General features: G+C 43.3%; 1 protein-coding gene and 1 long non-coding RNA gene across 2 annotated transcripts; one reads left to right on the top strand and one right to left on the bottom strand.

The window, feature by feature from the left end:
- Window positions 1–967: 967 nt before the first annotated feature.
- LOC135260465 (neurogenic differentiation factor 6-B-like) lies at window positions 968–4,924 on the bottom strand. Its single transcript, XM_064345688.1, has 2 exons — window positions 4,296–4,924; window positions 968–3,714 (listed from the first exon to the last, which is right to left on the bottom strand). The coding sequence occupies exon 2, from the start codon at window positions 3,708–3,710 to the stop codon at window positions 2,688–2,690; it is 1,023 nt and encodes a 340-aa protein (XP_064201758.1). The 5' UTR covers window positions 3,711–3,714; window positions 4,296–4,924; the 3' UTR covers window positions 968–2,687.
- Window positions 3,567–21,717, top strand: LOC135260466 (uncharacterized). The gene is made up of 3 exons (XR_010331579.1): window positions 3,567–3,697; window positions 8,378–9,036; window positions 21,572–21,717. It is a non-coding gene; the product is annotated as an uncharacterized LOC135260466 (long non-coding RNA).
- The last annotated feature ends 316 nt before the right edge of the window (window positions 21,718–22,033 follow it).

Genomic DNA, 22,033 nt, shown 5'->3' with positions numbered 1-22,033 from the left:
TCAATTGTGTTTTTTATTTATTTTTGTTATTTATAGTTTTGTTTATTTTTTATTTTTTGTTTTTTACGGACACAGAAACTATTGCGTCTAATATCACTGCAATTTACCAATAAACTCACATTCTGATACACTTCCGCAGGAAGTGCGATGAACGTAATTTATACTAGTTCGCAGTTTAACTATAAATTATTACAATAAAAAAGATCGCCTAATTTATTGTTTTAGAATTTATTGTAATTTACGGGGCTCACTTAAATATTATTTGTCTATTTGTCAAATTAATGGTTATTGCAACTCGTGCTTTTCCACTCAATGTAGGCCTAGAGCATTCTGGCGTCCAGTTATTATGACTATAGAAATATTCAAATAATAATAATAATAAATAAATAATAATAATAATAATAATAATAATAATAACAACAACAACAGCACCGGGATATTCTACTACGACAGAGCGTGACAATAAACGATTATGTGCCATTATTTATTTAAACTTTGATCAATACCCTTGGGGCATTTATCCTAAATATTTAACCAAACATAAGGTCGTAACACGAAACGACCCCTAAATGTATATTTTAATATTAATAGTTTCTATTCCTCTAGGTAAAAGCCAGACGTTTCATTTTCCACACAGGACTACATCCCACAAAGTTGTAACAAACTGTCGTCAGTACCATGGCTTTGTTGATAAAATTTTATGAATAATAAAAATAATTTAATCTGCTATATTTTAATAGCACGAAAAAACAGAAAATGGTTCAAAATAAGCCTAAACATCGTATCTTCCTTTCTTTTGTGTCTGTTCATTCCAATTCATGTATTCACGGCAAATATGTGTTTCATGTGTTCAATTTATTTTCCACAGATTTCTGTTTATTATTTCTGCGAATATTTTGTAAAGTGAAAATGCAAATAAATTTACAAGCAAGCAAAAAATAATAATACGCCAGAGGACCGTGAGACGTGTCTTTAATAAGCGTTTTATTATTCGTTTGGCAATACAAAACAAAGTAACTGTTCAATACAAATGCGCGGAGGAAAAGTTTAGCTTAGTGCATCCGGGAATTTCTTCTCATCTACAACTTTTTCTTCATCAAAGATCAATGAAAAGAATTGCATAAATGTACAAAGCCTGAAGCCACAATGAAAAAAAAAAAAACATTCATGCCATTACATAACCGATACGCGCCAAATGGTAAAGTCTAATTATTAATGCGAGCACTTTTAACAGTGATAAAATTATGAGACGCGCTAAAATTCTGACTAAAGTTGCATTGCGATTTTTTCTGCAGTTTTCATTGCTCGGATTCACATGTAACACTGTAAACGTAATTTTACACATAAAAGATAGACTACATAGGAAATATGTGGTGAGATTTGAACATTCATAAATTAAAAATGGGGGGATACAATTAAGTTGCATATTGCTACAAAGCTTACAACTGCGATACATTTATTCCTGTGTACATGTAAACTATAGCCCTCTGTGAGGGAGAGAAAAAAAACAAAACAAATCTGTACGATAAAATGAATGAAGAATAAAATTTTAAAAAGATACCAACGCAGCCTTCTGACGTCACTAAATGTGCAAAGACTCACGATCGATAGCCTCGTGGAATATGTGGGCTCGTGCACCCGTGCTCGTGCATTTCGCTTCCTGAGGAGTCAGGGGTGACAATAACTCGACCTCCCCCTTCTCATCTCTTTAATTTTCACAAGTTTATGACATAATTATGAACACAAATGCAGCGTTTTCGTCGTTACACATTCGTTGTTTTATTGTTTACTTTCAGGCCTATGTGATAGCAGTTCAGTCATTCTGACTGAAGAACGACATAACCTGCACGCGTTTACTCTTCAAACAGCCTACTACACATAAAATTCATACAGGTACAACAGTAATCCAGCAACCCGATTATGTTTGCCGTGTTCAGAAAACATAATTGTCCAATGTTGTTAAAATGTTCTTTGTGTCACGACATGCCCCCCCCCCTCCCACACACACACCAATTATACATAAAACAACGAATTGTTCGCCTGCCGGGTTAAACGATTTATATGGCTAACCTACGGGCGCGTGCCACAGGGCAAGAATTGGTAGTGCAATTGGGAGGATCAATCATTATTTTCACTGGTCGTATTCCATTAAGTCTGATCTGATGGGAAATGGTAAGATGGGCAAGGTCGTTGTTTATTGCATAGTTAGTCTTGGCCTTTTATTGCTTTGTGATTTAAGCGTTCTGAATCGACTGTAAAATGTTTTGTGTAACAATAAGGACGTTTAGACCTTGAAATAGTTTGCCTTTCTAATATTTAATAAAGCACAAATATTAAACTGATTAAATGTACACGTCCATAGCTATTCATTTCACAAATACAAGCAATATTCGTATTTATACAAATATTCTCAATGATTACCGAACAATAAAGGCCTGCATTGTGAATTTCCCTTTCTATGGGTTCACCGAGAGATGTAGCCAAGAGACCAGTATCCCCTTTAAAATGTAGCTATCATAAACGAACGAACAAATCGAACACCATTTCAAGTGCGACGAAACTCCTACATAAAAAAAAAAATACAAAATACGCCACACATTCTAAATAATTCACGTCCGTGTCAAGCGGAGAAATCTGTTTTCAGTAATTAGCTGGCAGAGGGGAGACAACCTTTTCACTTTCTCTCGTTAATTATGAAAAGCTGCGTTTAACTCGTCCTGCACCGCATAAGATTGGCCGCGCACGTGCAAGTCATACGGGAAATGGCTGTCGGCGGACACGGTAAACATGGAGTTCTGGCCGAGCGAGCCCCTGGCTGGCACCGTGCAGTAACGCATGCCGTAGTGGCAGCTCTTACCATAGTCAGCGGGGTCCTCGTGCTTAAGGGAAAATATCCCATTAAAGTTAATTGGGGGGCTGAGAGGACCCCCCTCGAACGGAGGGCTCGTGCACTCGGGGGACGGGTTCTCGTAAAAGGACTCGTAGGAACTGCAGTAGCTGTACGGTCTGAACGGCTTGGCGCTGTCCATGGTCCCGCCGCCGCCGTGACCTGTGGGTGTGCCCGTCTCGGAGCCGGAATAAGGAGCGTAAACGGCGTCGTACGCGGGCCTGCCAGTGAACGAGGCCTCCCCGTTGTGATCTGTGAGGAAATTTCTGGCGTTGAGCTGCAGGCATCCCGCCACTAAATTGGTGGTGGGCTGCGAGAGCCCTTTGCACAATGTCTGCACGAAGGCGAGCAGATCGGGCCTTTTGCCGACGCTCAGGGTTTCAGACAGAGCCCAGATGTAGTTCTTCGCCAGCCGCAGCGTCTCGATTTTCGACAGTTTCTGCGTTTTGGAGTAACAGGGTACCACTTTCCTGAGACTCTCCAGCGCGTCGTTGAGTCCGTGCATGCGCGAGCGCTCCCGAGCGTTGGCTTCCTGGCGCCGCACTTTGACCCTTTCCTGCCGTCCCGTGCCCGCCTTCTTTTTCCGAGAACCCTTTCGTCTTGGCAGCCCGTTCTCGTCCGGGTCGTCCTCTCTGTCGTCCTCTTCCTTCTCCGAGGTTTCCTCGTGCGCCTCCTTAGCCTTTGAGATCGGGCTTGCGTCGAGTTTTCTGTGACTCGACTCGCGCCTTCTGCTTTTGTTTTCAGCGACGCATTCTGGAGGAAAGTTGGCAGCAAACCGCGGCTCGGGCATCGTAGCGGGTTCTTCGAAGGGTAAGGTTAACATTCTCCTGCAGACAGCAGTAAAGTTTATGTCAATAGCTACAGCCCCTATGTGATGGTTATCCACCTGCTACAGCAAAGTAAACGGAACTCTATTAGAGTTATATTTAAGTTCGGAGAAGTTAATTTGAACTCTCTCTATGTTTCATGTTTTTATTTATTTTTATTGTTTTTATTGTTTTTGTTTGATTAGACTAGCAGTGCAAAACCTTGTGCGTTGATTGAGAATTGTTTTGCATTTTGATATCAAACACTGTCACGAGCTTCATGATAAAATGTAAATTGGCTTTCTGGAGGAAGTAGGCTAGTCCAAGCGCGCGTACGGGCATTGCCATGAATTGAAAAAAGCCTACATGGTTTTCTGTAAAGGAATGCTAAGCATTCTAAATGCGATTAAAGATATATAATGTAGCCATATAGCAACACAATATTCACGCGCCATTATAACCTTTTCAAACAATTGACTCCTTCACACCACATGACCACGAACATAATAGTCGTGAAATTATAGCATGCCTTCGGATGTTGTAGATGAATCCGTTCACATCATTTATAGCTTCCTATACAATCATCAAACTGATTTGCCTACCTGGATTCTGTGTTAACATGCAGTTTTCATGTTCCAGCTCCGTTTCGGCGATAGCACCTTTTTTACAGCGGAAATGTCTGCCGGGTTTTCCAGTCCTCTCCTTTCCCACCCTTTCTGTTTTCTCTCCCGTTCTCTTTCTCCCCCTCTTCACTTCTTTCCCTCGTTTGAGAAATGACACCGATGCCAACTGCGAGAGCTGGTATCCATGCCATCTGCCACTGACGTCGCGTGGCAGTGATGGTCACGTGGTCTAGTCTCGAGGGACATCCATTCCACAGCGATCATCTGGCGCTGCCCGTAAGTGGGCACCAAGCAGAATTCATTTATCGTCAAAAAGACTGACTGAAAAAAAAACTCGTGTTTTACATTACCAGACTGATCTTCGAAAAGTTTACGACGCAAAATTAATATTTCCGGAAATGCTTCTTACAATATAGGCCCCAAATTAAACGAAATTCTTATCTTCACAAAGGCCACATCAGTGCTTGCTAACAAATCACTTTAATTTATGAAGCTTTTTCAAATTTTTCATGTAACATGTACAGTAATTTACTTTGATTAGTTTTTATGACGTATTAAAGAAAGCTATATTCTCTTTAACAGAATATAAGCATGACCAGCACAATATTCTGCTGACACTCATGTACCTGTAGATTTCATCAGTGGAGAAGATACAGTAGTATCTTAATCAATTCAGTACCTGAAATTGTTTTATTCCAATTTTCTGAATGCTTAAATGTAACGTATTTCCCTTTTTTAAAAGGCTAGTTTTATAGCTATAGCTATCACTAATGAATTTTAATGAGGGTGCAATTTTTTGTTTTATCCTAGCACTAAGACAATTCTACTCATCAAGGTCTGCAGTGAATAATCAGGTGTCATAGTGTTGCACTAAAACAGAAACCTGCATCCACACACTCTTTTCTGATTGGACACCCCTGCTCCAGAGACAGAATGCTCCTGCTCGGAGGTTCAGCCTTAGGGCCTGTAAACTTTAGATGTAGAGTATGTTGAGTGAAAGTAAAATGTCTGATCTAAGCATTTGAATTCTGAGATGCATTCATATCCCTTTAACCATTACACAGCAGTGAGTGTATCATTACACAGCACAGTGACAGTACCATTACACAGCACAGTGACTGTACCATTACACAGCACAGAGTGCCATTACACAGCACAGTGACTGTACCATTACACAGCATAGTGACAGTACCATTACACAGCACAGTGACTGTACCATTACACAGCACAGTGACTGTACCATTACACAGCACAGGGACAGTACCATTACACAGCACAGGGACAGTACCATTACACAGCACAGTGACTGTACCATTACACAGCACAGTGACAGTACCATTACACAGCACAGTGACTGTACCATTACACAGCACAGTGACAGTACCATTACACAGCACAGTGACTGTACCATTACACAGCACAGTGACTGTACATTTTAGGCAAGTGGGCACTAGAGGCAGCTCTTTTGCATTTAGGCATTTACAGCATATTTCGAAGATGGTCTGATCCACAGTGATTTAGGCATTGTGCATTGCACATTATTAATTACTATATGCATACATACTTTGACCTTCTGCTGTAAAAACACACAGGTGTTTTCCTAGCACATATACTTATATTTCCACTGACATATTAAAGGATTAACTTTTAAATATTTTTAATAGGGTGGCAGAGAAACTAGACAAAGGGATGTGGAAGACACACGTGTACACACAAACACACACACATACACACACATGCACAAGCACACGCACACATACACGCATGCGGACACACACACATGCACATGCATGCATGCAAGCATGCAGACACACACACACACACACACACGTACACACACACACACACACACACACACACACACACACACACACACACACACACACACACCAAGCAACATCTGATGAGTCAAACGTCCCATTTCAGACTCTAATCAGTTGACTGCACTAATTGCAAATGCAAATATGCAAATTTATATTAATTAATTACTCCACTAATTAGTTCTCTGGTCTTTTTGGGTAATAAATCATTGTGCAGGGAGAAAGGAGAGAGAGAGAGAGAGAGAGAGAGAGAGAGAGAACCTGTCCCATTTCACTCTGCATAAAAATTTAATGCGCAGACTCAGAAATAACTTCTAGTCGATTCTTAAAAGCATTCATACACCCATTCCAGGAGCTAACATCGAACCAGCAACTCCCCCACACCCTCACCCTCACCCCTCCCCCACTCCCACAACGAAGAAATAGAAGTAGAGAAGAAAGAAAGAAAGAAAGAAAGAAGACTAATACAGGGACAGCTGGCTCAGCATCCCCTGCTTCTTTGAGCTTGTCTACTAGTGATTTTAATTATCGCATTATCAGCTCTTAAAGAAGGCGGGCGGTGGGGGCCGGGGGGGGCGGGGGGGGGGGCTGTGATCTGAGGTGTCGGCGCTCGCGCGTCAAGCTGAAAATGCGCTCATTGGTACCGCCGCTAGTCTGGTGGGGGGTGAGTGGGGGGGGGTTAGCACATGGCGGTGGCAGCGATGCACAGATAATGAGCAGTAAAGGGCTGCTTTCAGTCACACAGATAACTATAACCGGTAGTAATAACGCAAATCGCACACTGTGAGTGACACTGTTTGCTATCCTTAATTGCAAAGGTCAGAGGTTGAGTTCATATAAATGTTATGACATCCACAACCTTTAGATATATACATGCATATATATATATATATATATATATATATATATATATATATATATATATATATATCAAAAACTGTCAAAATGAAGGAGGATCTCGAATGAACTGCCAGCTCACATCCTGCTGCAGTCAAACTGATTATGGACATTATGATCTATACACAGCCTGAGCACATTCGAGAGATGATTGGTTATTCATCATAGGAGCCACACCCACTGGCACCAGGATGCTGTGTACGGGGTGTCCTAGGTAACAGCCAGTGTTTAACTGGTCTATACAAAAATCTAAGTTTGTCACAAAAAGGTTGTAGGTTCAGTTCTTCATCAGGAAAAAGTACTTATTCTGAATTTCTTCAATGTAAATGCTCTGTAAACGTTGCTCTGGCTAGGCGTGCCTGCTAAATGCCTGTAATGTAATCAATGGGGAATGAAACTTCAGGAGTGACTATGTTGCACACATAGATTTACAGCATAATTAGATCTTCCTTTGGATGCTGTGTGAAGGTTGTTGATCTTCATGAGAGTTTGAGTTACTATTACTACTTGAGGTACTTTTTTGTTGTAATTTTTACTTTGATCTGTCACTGTTTTCAGGGTTTCACTGCTTACTGGTACTACACCGTTACTCCACCAGTGCTACACTATTACTCCACTAGTACTTCACTGTTACTCCACCAGTGCTACCCTGTTACTCCACTAGTATTACACCATCACTCCACCAGTACTACACTGTTACTCCACCAATACAACACCATTACTCCACCAGTACTACACTATTACTCCACCAGTGCGGCACTGTTACTCCACCAGTTCAACACTCTTACTCCACCAGTACTACACTGTTACTCCACCAGTACTACACCATTACTCCACCAGTACTACACTGTTACGTCACCAATACTACACCATTACTCCACCAGTACTACATTGTTACTCCACCAGTACAACACTGTTACTCCGTCAGTACTACCCTGTTACTCAACCTGTACTACACCATTACGGCACTGTTTCTCACCAGTGCTACACTGTTACTCCCCCAATACTACACCATTACCCCATCAGTACTACATTGTTACTCCACCAGTGCTACACTGTTACTCTCCCAGTACTACACCATTACTCCACCAGTACAACACTGTTACCCCATCAGTACTACCCCGTTACTCCAGCAGTACTACACTGTTACTCCACCAGTATGGCACTGTTACTCCACCAGTACTACACTGTTACTCCACCAGTGCTGCATGGTGATTCTTGCGGCCCTCCCAGTTTCTGGAGGAGCAGGGTTGTGTGTAGCAGAGCCTGTTGTTTGTGCAGTGATTAGACCTGCAGCAGAATGAGGGCTGAACCCTGCAGCTGTGCTTTTCTACCCAATTACAGCGGCCATATGCAGCCTTTCCAGGGCGAGGGAACCTTCAAACAGCCTCTACACAGCTCTTACCCCCATCTGTGCTGCGCTGTGGCCACGCCCCCATCTGTGCTGTGCTGTGGCCACGCCCTGTCTGCACTGTGGCCATGCCCACTATATACACTGTGGCCACGCCTCCATCTGCACTGTGACCACGCCCTCATCTGTGCTGCACTGTGGCCACGCCCCCCATCTGTGCTGTGCTGTGGCCACGCCCCCCATCTGTGCTGTGCTGTGGCCACGCCCCCCATCTGTGCTGTGCTGTGGCCACGCCCTGTCTGCACTGTGGCCATGCCCACTATATACACTGTGGCCACGCCTCCATCTGCACTGTGACCACGCCCCCATCTGTGCTGTGACCACGCCCCCATCTGTGCTGCACTGTGGCCATGCCCCCATCTGTGCTGTGACCACGCCCCCATCTGTGCTGCACTGTGGCCATGCCCCCATCTGTGCTGTGACCACGCCCCCATCTGTGCTGCACTGTGGCCACACCCCCGTCTGCAGTGTGGCCACGCCCCCTCTGAGCATCATCGTGTGCAGTCAGTGTCCGAAGAACACGGCTGTGCCATGTGTGGGACCTCCCTGAGCAGCCAGAGCATAGGAGGACGTCACGTCTTGAGGTCTGGAGGTGAGTTAGAGGACACCGTGTGATTTTTAGATATTTAACCACTAAGTTCAGCTAACCCTCCGTACGGACATACTCCTCACTCATTTACGGGTTTGTAAAGGCGTGTGGGTAATTAAGGGTTTGTAGGTTAATCAGATGGATTTGCAATGATTCTTTACCTTCTCCATCCCCGTCTCTCCCTCTTTGATTAAAACAGGGGGGTCAGCACCCCTTTGACTCCCCCCAAAAAGTGATTCAATCAGGATTGGATTAAAACAGTAGAACACACAGTTCTACTCCCTCTCTACACCCCCCCCCCCCGCCCCTCCTCCTGCCCCTGTCGCAGCAGTTTCTAGAGGCAAAACATCTGCTATTGGATCTGGGACTGTTTGGAATGTCAGAGTCTATCGCTGGAATGCCAGGGAACAGCGAACAGGAAACAGGAGAAAAGCAAGCTACGGAATGTTTGTATCTGTCAGGGGCTTGACACAATTCATAAAAAACTCTTCACAGTGAACCTGATGACAATCACAATTCTGCCACATGCTAACAAAAGCATTCCTGTAACCAGTGGGGAAGCTGAGGTCACGCTAATAATCTTTAAATATGGAATCATGAATTATTTAGATGTTTTTAAAAATGTATGATGTAAATTTGTTGGTGTTTGGATTCACTGGGGAGAGAACAGTGAATTCTGGGATTTTGCTTAGAGTGATCGTGGGGAAGATTTTGTCAAGCTGTTACAAAAATGCGTGTTTAGTCATCACACGCTGATATCATAAACAAAAACATCTAAGTTCATGGGGTAGATTTTATTTTCACAGTGATGAAGCTAGTCAGGCAAGCCGTAGATGTAATAACAAGGCCTGCAGGTGGCTGACTAAAATAGGCTAAAAACCTAACACAATGTCATATGGTTACACGACTTTTTCTTTTGTTAAAAACTGGCGATGCATGGGCTCCCAAGTGACGCATCCCATTAACACGTCACACCTCCAAGATGCTTCTCAAGGCGGGACCTGCATCTTCACACACCAAAGCACACACACACACGCACACGCACGCACGCACGCACATACACAGGCACACACACACACTCTCTCTCACACACACACACGCACACGCACACACACACATACACAGGCACACACACACACTCTCTCTCACACACACACACGCACACACACACACACGCACACTCAAATGCACTCAATGCAGCATATACAGGCATCATAGAACAAAAGCATCAGTTCGAATGATGCTTGTGGGGCTGGAAGTAACATTTCTTTTACATTGAAATTTGGCTTGTCAATCAATCTGTAGAGGGAAATGTTTGGAAAACACACAACTGCAACCAGCCTCCCAGCCTGCAGGGGGCACTGTGGCACAGTAACAAGGGGGATTGGGAGCATTTAGGAACTCTGCCATGTATTGAGTTTTTGTTATTCTGAGCATTAAGAGAACCCAGACTTCTTTGGCAACTCAACTGCAATGAGACCACTTGCCAATTATGCTAATAGGATAATAAATAGCTCTTCAGTAAAATACAAAGTTTGATCTTGTAAAGGGAAATGGAGAGGTTTGACTCTACCGCACTGACCCCCCCTCTTCCCCAATCACACACACATGCACACACATTGCACACACACACACACACACACACACACATTGCTGTTTATTTCTCTACTTCCAGGAATGATAATGTGGATTGGCCAACGGCCAGAGCGAAGTTTGCACACCTGATTAGCCTAGGGGCTCATGAATAAGCATCATGGACTCACCAATAAGAATCCTCACCTTGAGTATCCTCTCCAATAAGAACCCTCACCAATGAGAATCCTCATCTTGAGTATTCTCACCAATGAGAATCACAGGCACACAAATGAATCACAGAGATTCACCAATAAGCCATGCAGGCTCACCAGTGAGCATCACACTGACGAGAAACAGACTCTGTAATGAGCCTTGGGGAATTATGAATTGATTCACCGATGAGCATTTTGAACCCAGTAATGAAGAAGTTTGACTCGTAGACCAGGTCTATGAATTCAGTAATTAGTTTTCCTCTGTGATGAGTATAACGGAGGCACAAACGAGCACCACAGGGTTAGCAGCGATGATGTTTAACTCACCGATGAGGAGTTTTGATGCAGTGTTGAGCATGTTGACCTCAGCGATGAGCGTTACGGAGACAGCGATGAACATTACAGAGACAGCGGTGAGTGTTACAGAGACAGCGGTGAGCGTTACAGAGACAGCGGTGAGCGTTACAGAGACAGAGATGAGCGTTACAGAGACAGCGGTGAGCGTTACAGAGACAGCGATGAGTGTTACAGAGACAGAGATGAGCGTTACAGAGACAGAGATGAGCGTTACAGAGACAGCGGTGAGCGTTACAGAGACAGCGGTGAGCGTTACAGAGACAGCGATGAGCGTTACAGAGACAGAGATGAGCGTTACAGAGACAGCGATGATGAGCGTTACAGAGACAGCGTGAGCGTTACAGAGACAGCGAGAGGTTACAGAACAGCGGTGAGCGTTACAGAGACAGCGGTGAGCTACGAGACAGCGTGAGCGTTACAGAGACAGCGAGTGAGCGTTACAGAGACAGCGATGAGCGTTACAGAGACAGCGAGTGAGCGTTACAGAGACAGCGTGAGCGTTACAGAGACAGCGATGAGCGTTACAGAGACAGCGGTGAGCGTTACAGAGACAGCGGTGAGCGTTACAGAGACAGCGATGAGCGTTACAGAGACAGCGGTGAGCGTTACAGAGACAGCGGTGAGCGTTACAGAGACAGCGGTGAGCTTTACAGAGACAGCGATGAGCTTTACAGAGACGGCGATGAGCTTTACAGCGACGGCGATGAGCGTTACAGCGACGGCGATGAGCGTTACAGAGACAGCGATGAGCACTATGGATACAGCGATGAGCTTTACAGCGACGGCGATGAGCGTTACAGAGACAGCGATGAGCTTTACAGAGACAGCGGTGAGCTTTACAGAGACAGAGATGAGCTTTACAGAGACGGCGATGAGCTTTACAGCGACGGCGATGAGCGTTACAGCGACGGCGATGAGCGTTACAGAGACAGCGATGAGCACTATGGATACAGCGATGAGCGTTACAGAGACAGCGGTGAGCGTTAGCGGCGGGCTAACGGCAGTGCTCCAGGTCCTGTCTCTATCAGTTGGCCATTAAGGAGTTTGGGGGGGGGGGGGGGAGGATATGGCAGGCACGCCACCCCTACAGGGACGCAGCTGCCCTGCCAAAAAGACACCCCTCACCCCCCCCCCCCCGCCCCATGTTCCCAGCGCAGATTAGGCAAAGCTTGCCCCATCACCAGGTGGGCCCCCTCCCAAATGAACTGGCACTGCTCCATCTATCCACATGGGTGGGTGGGTAGGAGGGGGGGGGGTCTATCCTACAACAAAAAAAATCTCATCACTGGAATGGAGGCGAAATGTGCTTTGACTATTCATGAGCAAGAGAGCGAGAGAGAGAATGAGAGAAAAAGAAAGAAGGAAGAACACTTCATGAGGAACAAAGGATGGATGTGAAAGAGGGAAACAGAGTTGCAGAGATGAAGAGGATGAGGAAGAGAGGATGCTTTACCTGGAGTCACGGTGAAAAAGTCCTCAGTCCTCAGGGGTCAAGCATCAAAACATGCCACGCACGCACTCACTCACTCACTCACACGCTCTCTCACACACACACATACACACACTAGTGCCCCCTTTAGGTACTTACATGTAAATGTGGCTTTTTCTGGGAAGGGGGGTTCAGGGGCTTAAAGGCAGAGAGAGAGGGAGAGAGGTGAGAATAGAGTGAGGGAGAGAGAGGTGAGAGCACACACACGTCTCTAGCCAGTTGTAGGTACAGTGTGCACATTCGCTAGATTGATGATGGATCGCTATCGTAGTGGTTGTGGTTAAGTGGACATACCGTGTCTCCTCAATGTACACGGACTCCAGCACGGCAGACACATACTCCAGGTTTTTCTTTAGGTCCACAAGGGAAGCCCAACCTGTTCAAATAGATTTTTTGGAGACTCAGTGCCTTTCATGGACACATTTATCATGTCATTGAAGCACTTTTGGATGCACAAACGGTTTTTTGAACAAATGGTTCTATATAAATAAAGTTGTGAGCATTATTATTATGACACTGTACCAGTGTGGGGAGGGCCAGGGGTAGTTTGGCGTAAGATCCTCTGGGAGAGCTCAGTGATTTTCTGTCATCAAAATGACATCATTTTCACTTTACCCCTGTGACCCGATGATGTCACAGCCTCTGGAGCGAATTACCTGAATTTCCTCAGTACCTTTATCCCCAAACCCCTTCTGATCAGGAAAGAGTCTGAATACTCGTTCCAACCACATAACACAAGGAAAGGATTAATAACTTTCGTAAAAATAATGTATCAAACAAATAAACAACATACAGAATGCAAACAGATTGAAATGATATTGCTGCAAAGATTCCATCATTAAAAGGTTTCAAATTAAAATAATGTTCATGTGAAAAATTATTCAGTTAATGTAGTTATCCAGCTAACTCGGTAATTCTGCTCTGTGATACAGGGATTTACTCAGTGCAGTTATCCAGCTAACTCAGTAACCCTGCTCTGTGATACAGGGTTTTACTCAGCGCAGTTACTGAGCTAACTCAGTAACCCTGCTCTGTGATAGAGGGTTTTACTCAATGCAGTTATCCAGCTAACTCAGTAACCCTGCTCTGTGATACAGGGTTTTACTCAGCGCAGTTACCGAGCTAACTCAGTAACCCTGCTCTGTGATAGAGGGTTTTACTCAATGCAGTTATCCAGCTAACTCAGTAATCCTGCTTTGTGATACAGGGTTTTACTCAATGCAGTTATCCAGCCAACTCAGTAAACCTGCTCTGCGATACAGGGTTTTACTCAATGCAGTTATCCAGATAACTCAGTAATCCTGCTCTGTGATACAGGGTTTTATTCAATGCAGTTACCCAGCTAACTCAGTAATCTTGTTCTGTGATACAGGCCCCTGGACAGGTGAAAGACTAAAATACAGAACTTCCATTATGAGTTAAGAGTTGTATTATTATCGTATTAAGAGTTGTATTCGTAAGTTATCTATCCAATTTACACAGCTTGTATTTTACTCTTTTATTTTTATAGTTTGATACTTGCAATGGCCTTGCATGGGATATGAAACTAAAAACCCAGAGTTGCAATCCCGCTCCTCTGACCTTTATTCAACATTGCAGAGAGCACCACACTGTCACCAGAAAGCACCATTTCCTACATGTCTTGATCTAGCTAGACTGGAGGAAATAATACAAGTCTTTTTCCAGTGAAGAGTTATTTATTTTTCAATCGAAGAATCCTGCCTTAAAATCAACTTTCGTTTTTTTCCTGCCATTATAATTATTGGCCACCTGTTAGAACTTTACTTTTGCTATTTGAAATTTAATTTGCCAGATGTCTGCCCAATTGTGGATTCAAAATACATATTGAATAACTTTAGTAGCATTCTAGCAGTTTTCTAGGCTTGAATATACAAAAAATAAAAAGATAATTTGCTGAAAAGTTTCCAATCTTTCACTCTACCTTAATACACATCTATTCATAAACACTAAATCCACAGATTGGCCTTGTTAGACCTCAGGCCTAGTTTTACCCATGCCATGATTTCTAATATGAGCTATGCCGTCAGGATCAATCATCAGTAAGCCTGCACGTCTGCATGCTCCTGGGCCACCAATCATCAGCAGGACTGGTCAGCTCTGCGCTCCTGCACAACCAATCACCGGTGTGGCCACGCAACCGCATGTTTCTGGACAGCCAATCGTCACTGAGATTGTACAGCTGCACACTTCTGGACAACCAATCATAAATGAGACCACAATCCCCCCTGTTTTGAAGGTGAAGGGACACTCCACAAATCCTGACCCTGAGAGGAAGCAGGATGTACTTTACTACAACTATTTATTTATTTATCAACCAAACAGCAACTCAGTTTGAAACAAGAATTAATTATTATCATTGGCCTTCTGCAGGGAAATCATATAAAATGTCTAGGAATGTAAACCAAAAAAAAATGGAAAAAGAAAAATAATTTTCGAAGAGGTTAAGGTTGGCGCTGAAGTGAGAAGCAGAAAGAGGGCAATGTGGGAATTGAAGGTGTGTGTTGGGGGGGGGGGGAATCACAGAGAAAAAACAGATGGTCTTCATACCTGATTAACTGGATTGAATATTTAATATTTTTAAAGCTGTTATATTCCGTTCCTCTGTGCTGGGAAATATCCTTTGGTTTTCCACAAGATTAATTATAGAATATAACACAAATCTATCTCCCCTGAAAGAATATATCTTCTTTTATACTTTCGGGGTGGAGGGTGTTTAAAATGTTTCTTGATTTCGAAAGTTGAGAAACGTATTGCAAACCTCCCTGCAGACAGTCAATAATAAATGTAGCCGGTTCCTCACAATAGTGTTGCGTCCTTGAAAGTAAAAATTCAAATAACGTTTTCGTTCGAATGTCATCATAACTATTCGTGCGCGAGGAGGCCACTGGATTAATATTGATAGAGGTAACAACGGCGAACAATGGACTTTCCCGAGGTTGGTTAACTGTAGCTCATGGGAACGACGGGCTTTAGTTGATATGATTGGTCTGGTCGCCCTGAAGATTTGGGGAAATTTTTTACCCCTCTCATTCATTACCCCGTTAAGTCATTCCATACATTTGTTTCCTGTGCATAGAACCATGCTAAACCTGGTTTATTACGACTAACGTTATTCAAGATTCCTGGGGGCGAGGGGGGAGGAAACACGTTTGAGGCGCGGAGTAACAGCTGTTGCATAATTAAATTAGCGGTCGGTGGCTGCTTACAAATTCATGCCGCATCGCGAGAGTATGGGTTGAATCATTAACGAATTCCATCAAACCCGACAAAACGAGTTTATGCAGAGCGTGTTTTTTTTTTCTTTTTTTTTTTAGGGAATGCGAACTAGCGTATTCCAACACCGAGCATTACCGATACATTCAATGTACTGTTAATAATTATTAAAAGCTTATGTCACATGTATGTTTATTTATTTCGCAGATGCTCCAAGGTACTCACTGCTCATTGTGTATTACAACCTCAGAGAACAACAGCACATATAATAGGACGCCTAGTTCGAAACAAAGAGTCGTTCCATGAATCGATGTACAGACAAGTGGCTCATCGTGATATAGAACAACTGAAGCTTAGTTCGCAAAATATACCTACAACGAGAGCAGTAGCCAACCTGGGACAGAAATATATGCTATTAACAAACAGCCTTCGCTTTTCTAAAAACCTGAATGTTCGTGATAAAAGTGCGACATCCAACAGTGCTTACTTAACGTAACTGGTCGTAGGCTGACATCTGGTGGCAAATTAATTATAAGCCGGTCCTCATTCAAAACATAAAAGCAACTCGTCAAGTCGAGAGAACGAACTGGTTTAATTTTTTTTGAAGACGTCTAATGACGGAAAGAGTTATAGTCGAGTCATTTAAGTTTGTGGTGACCATCACCAAACGGTGTATATTTCGTGCGTATTTACGCAAAGGTGAGATAACATAATAGAAAACAATGTCAATCAACACATAATGAAAATATACATATGTTTCAAGTGATGGAGATGGAGGATTTTTCTCTATAAACATAATGCTGATATAGGATAAAGATTTTTAAAAATAACGACATTCTTCAGGTAGATTTGTCTTTTGTGTCTGTTTTATGCTTTATTGTAACTCCGCCTCTATGGTCCTCAGTCCCCTTACTCCCCAGCTCAGTTTTGTAGTGAGGGTGTACTTCGTAGCATCTATAAAAACAAGAAACTAAAAGACACCCATATGGACTATGCATATGTATATTAACATAAATTCAGGAAATTAATTGAAATTTAAATCATGGAATTTAAAAATGGCTCAAAATTGAGTTTTTTTTTCTTGAATTGAACTGAATAGAATTGACCCCAAACCTGTTCGCTTTTTCAGTAGGAATGCAAACATACACATTCTTCCGTGTTCTTCAGGACCAGGATTGAATGGAAATATTGGAAAGACTAAAACTAGGGGGCTGGGTGGCTCATCCTTATGAGGCTGTGTTCCAGTGTGTGGATGGGTCCCATAGTCTGTTATCTGTTAAGGCTGTGTTCCAGTGTGTGGATGGGCCCCATAGTCTGGTATCTGTTAAGGCTCTATTTCAGTGTGTGGATGGGCCGCATAGTCTGGTATCTGTTAAGGCAGTGTAAGGGTTCTGGAGGTTTGTTTCTGAAATGTCTCTATTCTCCCAAATTGAGGTTGCAGTGATGGGCACTACACGTAAGTTTTTTTTTTTTTTTTTTTGTGGCATTTTCCAGATCTTAATTAAATGGGAAAATAAATACTACTGAGATCTATAAAAGACTGGTTTTCTCCCACATGTTTCCCTCCTTGAAATAAATTCAAAAACGTTTCGTTCGATCTCAAACTATTGTGGAGAGAGAAGGAGTTAAATATAAAGTAACGTTAAATGGCTTCCGAGGTTGTTAACTGAGCTCAGGAACGCGGCTTTAATTATATGTGTTGGTGCTAAGATTGGGAATTTTCCTTCATTCTACGTAATCATATAATTGTTTCCTGTGGACATGCTAAACTGTTATTAATAACGTTTTCTCCAGTTCCTGCCGGGCCGGGTGCTAGTTTTGAGGCGCGACACTGTTGCTATTAATTAGGGTCGGTGTTTACAATCATGTGCGAGGTTATTTCATTACAAGTCATTCAGACCGATAGAAGTCTTTTCGAGCGTTTTTTTTTCTTTTTGGGAGACTGCGATTCCAACCTTTCTCCATCCAATTCCGTTATAATTTTAACTATGTCACATGTATGTCTATTTTTTCCAGTCTCTAAAGGTCTTGCTCTTGTAATGGACACAAACAAAGCACTATAAGGGCTAGTTTGACAACAAACAGCTCATAATCGGATGTACGCATGCTCATCGTGATACAGATCACTGAGTTGTTCATAACTTCTAATAGAGCAGGCCACACTGGGACAAAATATATATTAACAAACAGCTCATAAAAACCTGATGTTCGTGTAAAGTCGATCACAGTGTTAGTGTATTGGAGTGTGTGTGGTTGCTTGGTGGCAAATTGTTTGGGTCCTATTAAAACTAAAGCTCGTCATATGGAGAAGTGGTTTATTTTGAAGATTTAATCGACGAAATAGTAGCGCATCATTTGGTTGATACCAAACGGGATATGTCGATATTACAAAGGTAGACATAATTTAAAATGCCAATTATGTGAATTTAGAGCATATCTTGTCAATGTGGAGTCATGGAGATATTTTTAAAACATTAATGTTGATAAGGTAATAAAATCTGTCTAGGTAGACATAGACTTTGAGCGATTTTAATGATAATGAGATAACATAGTCACTATCCCAGCTTCATTTTAGTAGTGCAAAATAGCTGATCTTATCAACATAGACTAGATCACCCTATTATGCATATGTAATAAATAAATTCAGTGTGAAATCTTAATGCAATTTAAAAGAGTAAGATGATGTTTTACTGAATTGAACTGTTCTATTAAACCCATAACTAAGTGCTCGAGGAGCAACTATAGGTGAAGGTAGATCAATCAAAAGGCCAGGATTGATGGTAAATTTGAGTCTCTTTAAAAAACCTTGCTCTCCATTCACCTAAGGCTGGCAGTGATGGTGCGTCCCTAATCTTCGGTTACAGTTTCTAGTTTTTACTTCGTTTTATTTGTTTGTAAGCCTATTTGTGTGTCATGGATCACACAGCAAAGTTCGTTACACTGAGTGTTCAATCAGGAAGTGTTTAAATGTTTATTCTAAAATGAATGCTGTTCGTACGATAAAAATAGTAATTTGTGGCATTTTCCAGATCTTAATTAAATGGGAAAATAAATACTATTTTTTTTAAAAGACTGGTTTTCTAGCCCACATCCCCTCTGCTGCAGAGGCACCCACACTGTGAATAAAAAAAGTTAAACAAAAAGCTGCGTTTATGCCAGGTTGCTCAGAGTAAACAGTGTTTGAAGGTGATATGATATGAATGTGACATTTGTAATATTTTGTGTCTCCAGTTCCTAGCCTCTCCCCGGTGTGCTTTAGTTTTGCAGTTATGGCTCCCAGGTTATGATATGATTTTTATATCAGCAAAAGGTGCTGTAGGTCTCATTCTCTTCAAAGTACATTAGCATTTGAATACTTCATTTGCAACTATGACATGGATGAGGAGAGTGCCTCTCTTTTCTCCATCCATCTCCCTTTCTCTCCCTCCCTCCCACCTTCTCTCAGTCTCTAAAGAGGTCTTTGCTCTCTGCAATGGAGCACAAACATGTTATAAGCTTTGGTATTTTGACACAACAACATTATCTGGTGTGAGTCTCATTTTAACAGATTCACTGTTGGTTTATCACCTTTGTATGATTAGCACACAGCACATGAACACACAAAAATCAATGACAAAACATCCTTTCTTGGCTTAGTGTGTACAGTGTGTGTGTATTTGGGAGTGTGTGTGTGTGTGTGTTTGTGCCTGTGTATGTGTTTGTGTGTGTGCCGTTGTGTGTGTATGAAATATATCGCAATATGTGGACCTTTTTGGAAAATATATTAAGCAGCAGGGCAATGTATAGTAAGCTTAAAGCAGCCATAATTTATAAATTTGCCAATATATTGTGAAGTTTTGAGCATATCTTGAGCATTGTCTATCATTTAAATATTATTTGAAATACATTCAATTTCTGTAAAGGTAGATCTGGCTATGGATACCCAACAAAAACAGTAGCAGCATTTAAATGAGTAAATGAAGGAATAAAAAAATAATAATAGTCATTTTCTTTTATAATTATTCAAAATAGGCTGTATTCTTTCATCATATCTTTTCTTTAACCACTTATTCATAATTGCTAATGAAGGGGGGGGGGGGGGGGGGGGGGGGGGGGGGGGGGGGGGGGGGGGGGGGGGGGGGGGGGGGGGGGGGGGGGTATAGCACAATACAGTTGTGTAAATATAAATATATTCACTGACATTTCTTCAAAACAGCTGAGGCTGTTTCTCCTCACAGTGAACACAGCTGAGGCCGTATCTCCTAACAGGGATGAGGCTTTGTCTCCTAACACAGCTGAGGCTGTATCTCCTAACAGGGATGAGGCATTGTCTCCTAACACAGCTGAGGCTGTATCTCCTAACAGGGATGAGGCTTTGTCTCCTAACACAGCTGAGGCTTTGTCTCCTAACACAGCTGAGGCTGTATCTCCTAACAGGGATGAGGCTTTGTCTCCGTCTCCTAACACAGCTGAGGCTGTCTCTCCTAACAGGGATGAGGCTTTGTCTCCTAACACAGCTGAGGCTGTCTCTCCTAACAGGGATGAGGCTTTGTCTCCGTCTCCTAACACAGCTGAGGCTGTCTCTCCTAACAGGGATGAGGCTTTGTCTCCTAACACAGCTGAGGCTGTTTCTCCTAAGAGTGAGCACAGCTGAGGCTGTATCTCCTCACAGTGAACAGAGCTGAGGCTGTTTCTCCTCACAGTGAACACAGCTGAGGCTGTTTCTCCTCACAGTGAACAGAGCTGAGGCCGTTTCTCCTCACAGTGAGCACAGCTGAGGCTGTCTCTCCTCACAGTGAGCACAGCTGAGGCTGTTTCTCCTCACAGTGAACACAGCTGAGGCTGTTTCTCCTCACAGTGAACACAGCTGTGGCTCAGCATGCAGCTGGTAGTTAAAGCTCTTTGTACACAGGTTCAGTTCTGCTGCAGCAGTGGCTGAAATGGCTGTTGTGCTGGTAAAAGAGGTTTATGTCCCTCCAGGAATGAATGAGCTGTAATATTCAAATGGAAATGCAGCTACCAGGGGGTTTAGGCTCTTTAAGAAGTTGTCAGAGACAGAGCTTGTGTTTGCAGTGGTGGGACTCTTTCATTTTATATCCTTCTCTTCCTCCCTCTCTCTTTCTCATCTTTTTTCTCTCTCTGGCTGTCTCTCTCTCTCGATCAATATTCACCTCTGAACACATGAATAAGAATACACTCACTTGCTTACTCACTCACTCAAAAAACACCCACACACACGCGCTCGCTCACACACACATGCTCACACACACAAACACGCACTCACACACACCCACACACAATCACACATGCGCTCACACACACACACACACACAAGCTCACACATGGACTCACACTCACACACATATGGTCACAGACACGTGTGCACACACACACACACACATATGGTCACAGAACCATGGACTCACACACACACACACACACTCTCTCTCTCTCACACACACACACACTCACACTCTCTCACACACACTCTCACACTGTCACACACACACTCACACACACTCTCTCTCTCACACTCTCTCTCACACACACACACACACACACACACACAGACTCACTCACTCAGAGGACAAAAGACATGTCTCTCCATGCACGGAACAGCAATAGGTGCTTATTAAAATAAATTTGCTGAAATATTGAAATAACCCCCCCCCCCCCACCCGACTCCCCTCAGGTCCCTAACACCCTCTGAAGGGTATGTAAGAGCATTGTCATGACAACAGGGACTTGAGGTGACCCAGCCCCGCCTCCTCTTGGGAGATACAAAAGCCACGTATTCATCCGTCTGCCCCCCTGTATCACTCTCTCCATCTCCGCTCAAGGTAAGTGTGTCTTTCCCTTTAAACAGGCATTCTGCTAACCTTGTCCCGGAGAGCTGCAGGGTCTGCTGGGCTCCCCACCCCTGGTCCTGGAGAGATGCAGGGTCTGCTGGGCTCCCCACCCCTGGTCCTGGAGAGCTGTAGGGTCCGCTGGGGCCCCCAGCCCTGGTCCTGGAGAGCTGTAGGGTCCGCTGGGGCCCCCCTTGGTCCCGAGAGCGCAGGCGCTGGCTCCACTGGTCCGGAGAGATGAGGTCTGCTGGTCCCAGCCTGGTCCTGGAGAGCCAGGTCTGCTGGTCGCCTGGTCGGAGAGCTGTAGG

The sequence above is a fragment of the Anguilla rostrata genome, chromosome 8 (assembly GCF_018555375.3).
Source record: "Anguilla rostrata isolate EN2019 chromosome 8, ASM1855537v3, whole genome shotgun sequence".
Classification (NCBI taxonomy): Eukaryota; Metazoa; Chordata; class Actinopteri; order Anguilliformes; family Anguillidae; genus Anguilla; species Anguilla rostrata.
Note: the sequence above shows the minus strand (reverse complement) of the source record. Positions and strands in the feature narration are given on the sequence as shown.

Coding starts and splice junctions, on each gene's coding strand:
- LOC135260465 (XM_064345688.1), bottom strand. CDS start 3,710: ATGTTAACCTTACCCTTCGAAGAACCCGCTACGATGCCCGAGCCGCGG.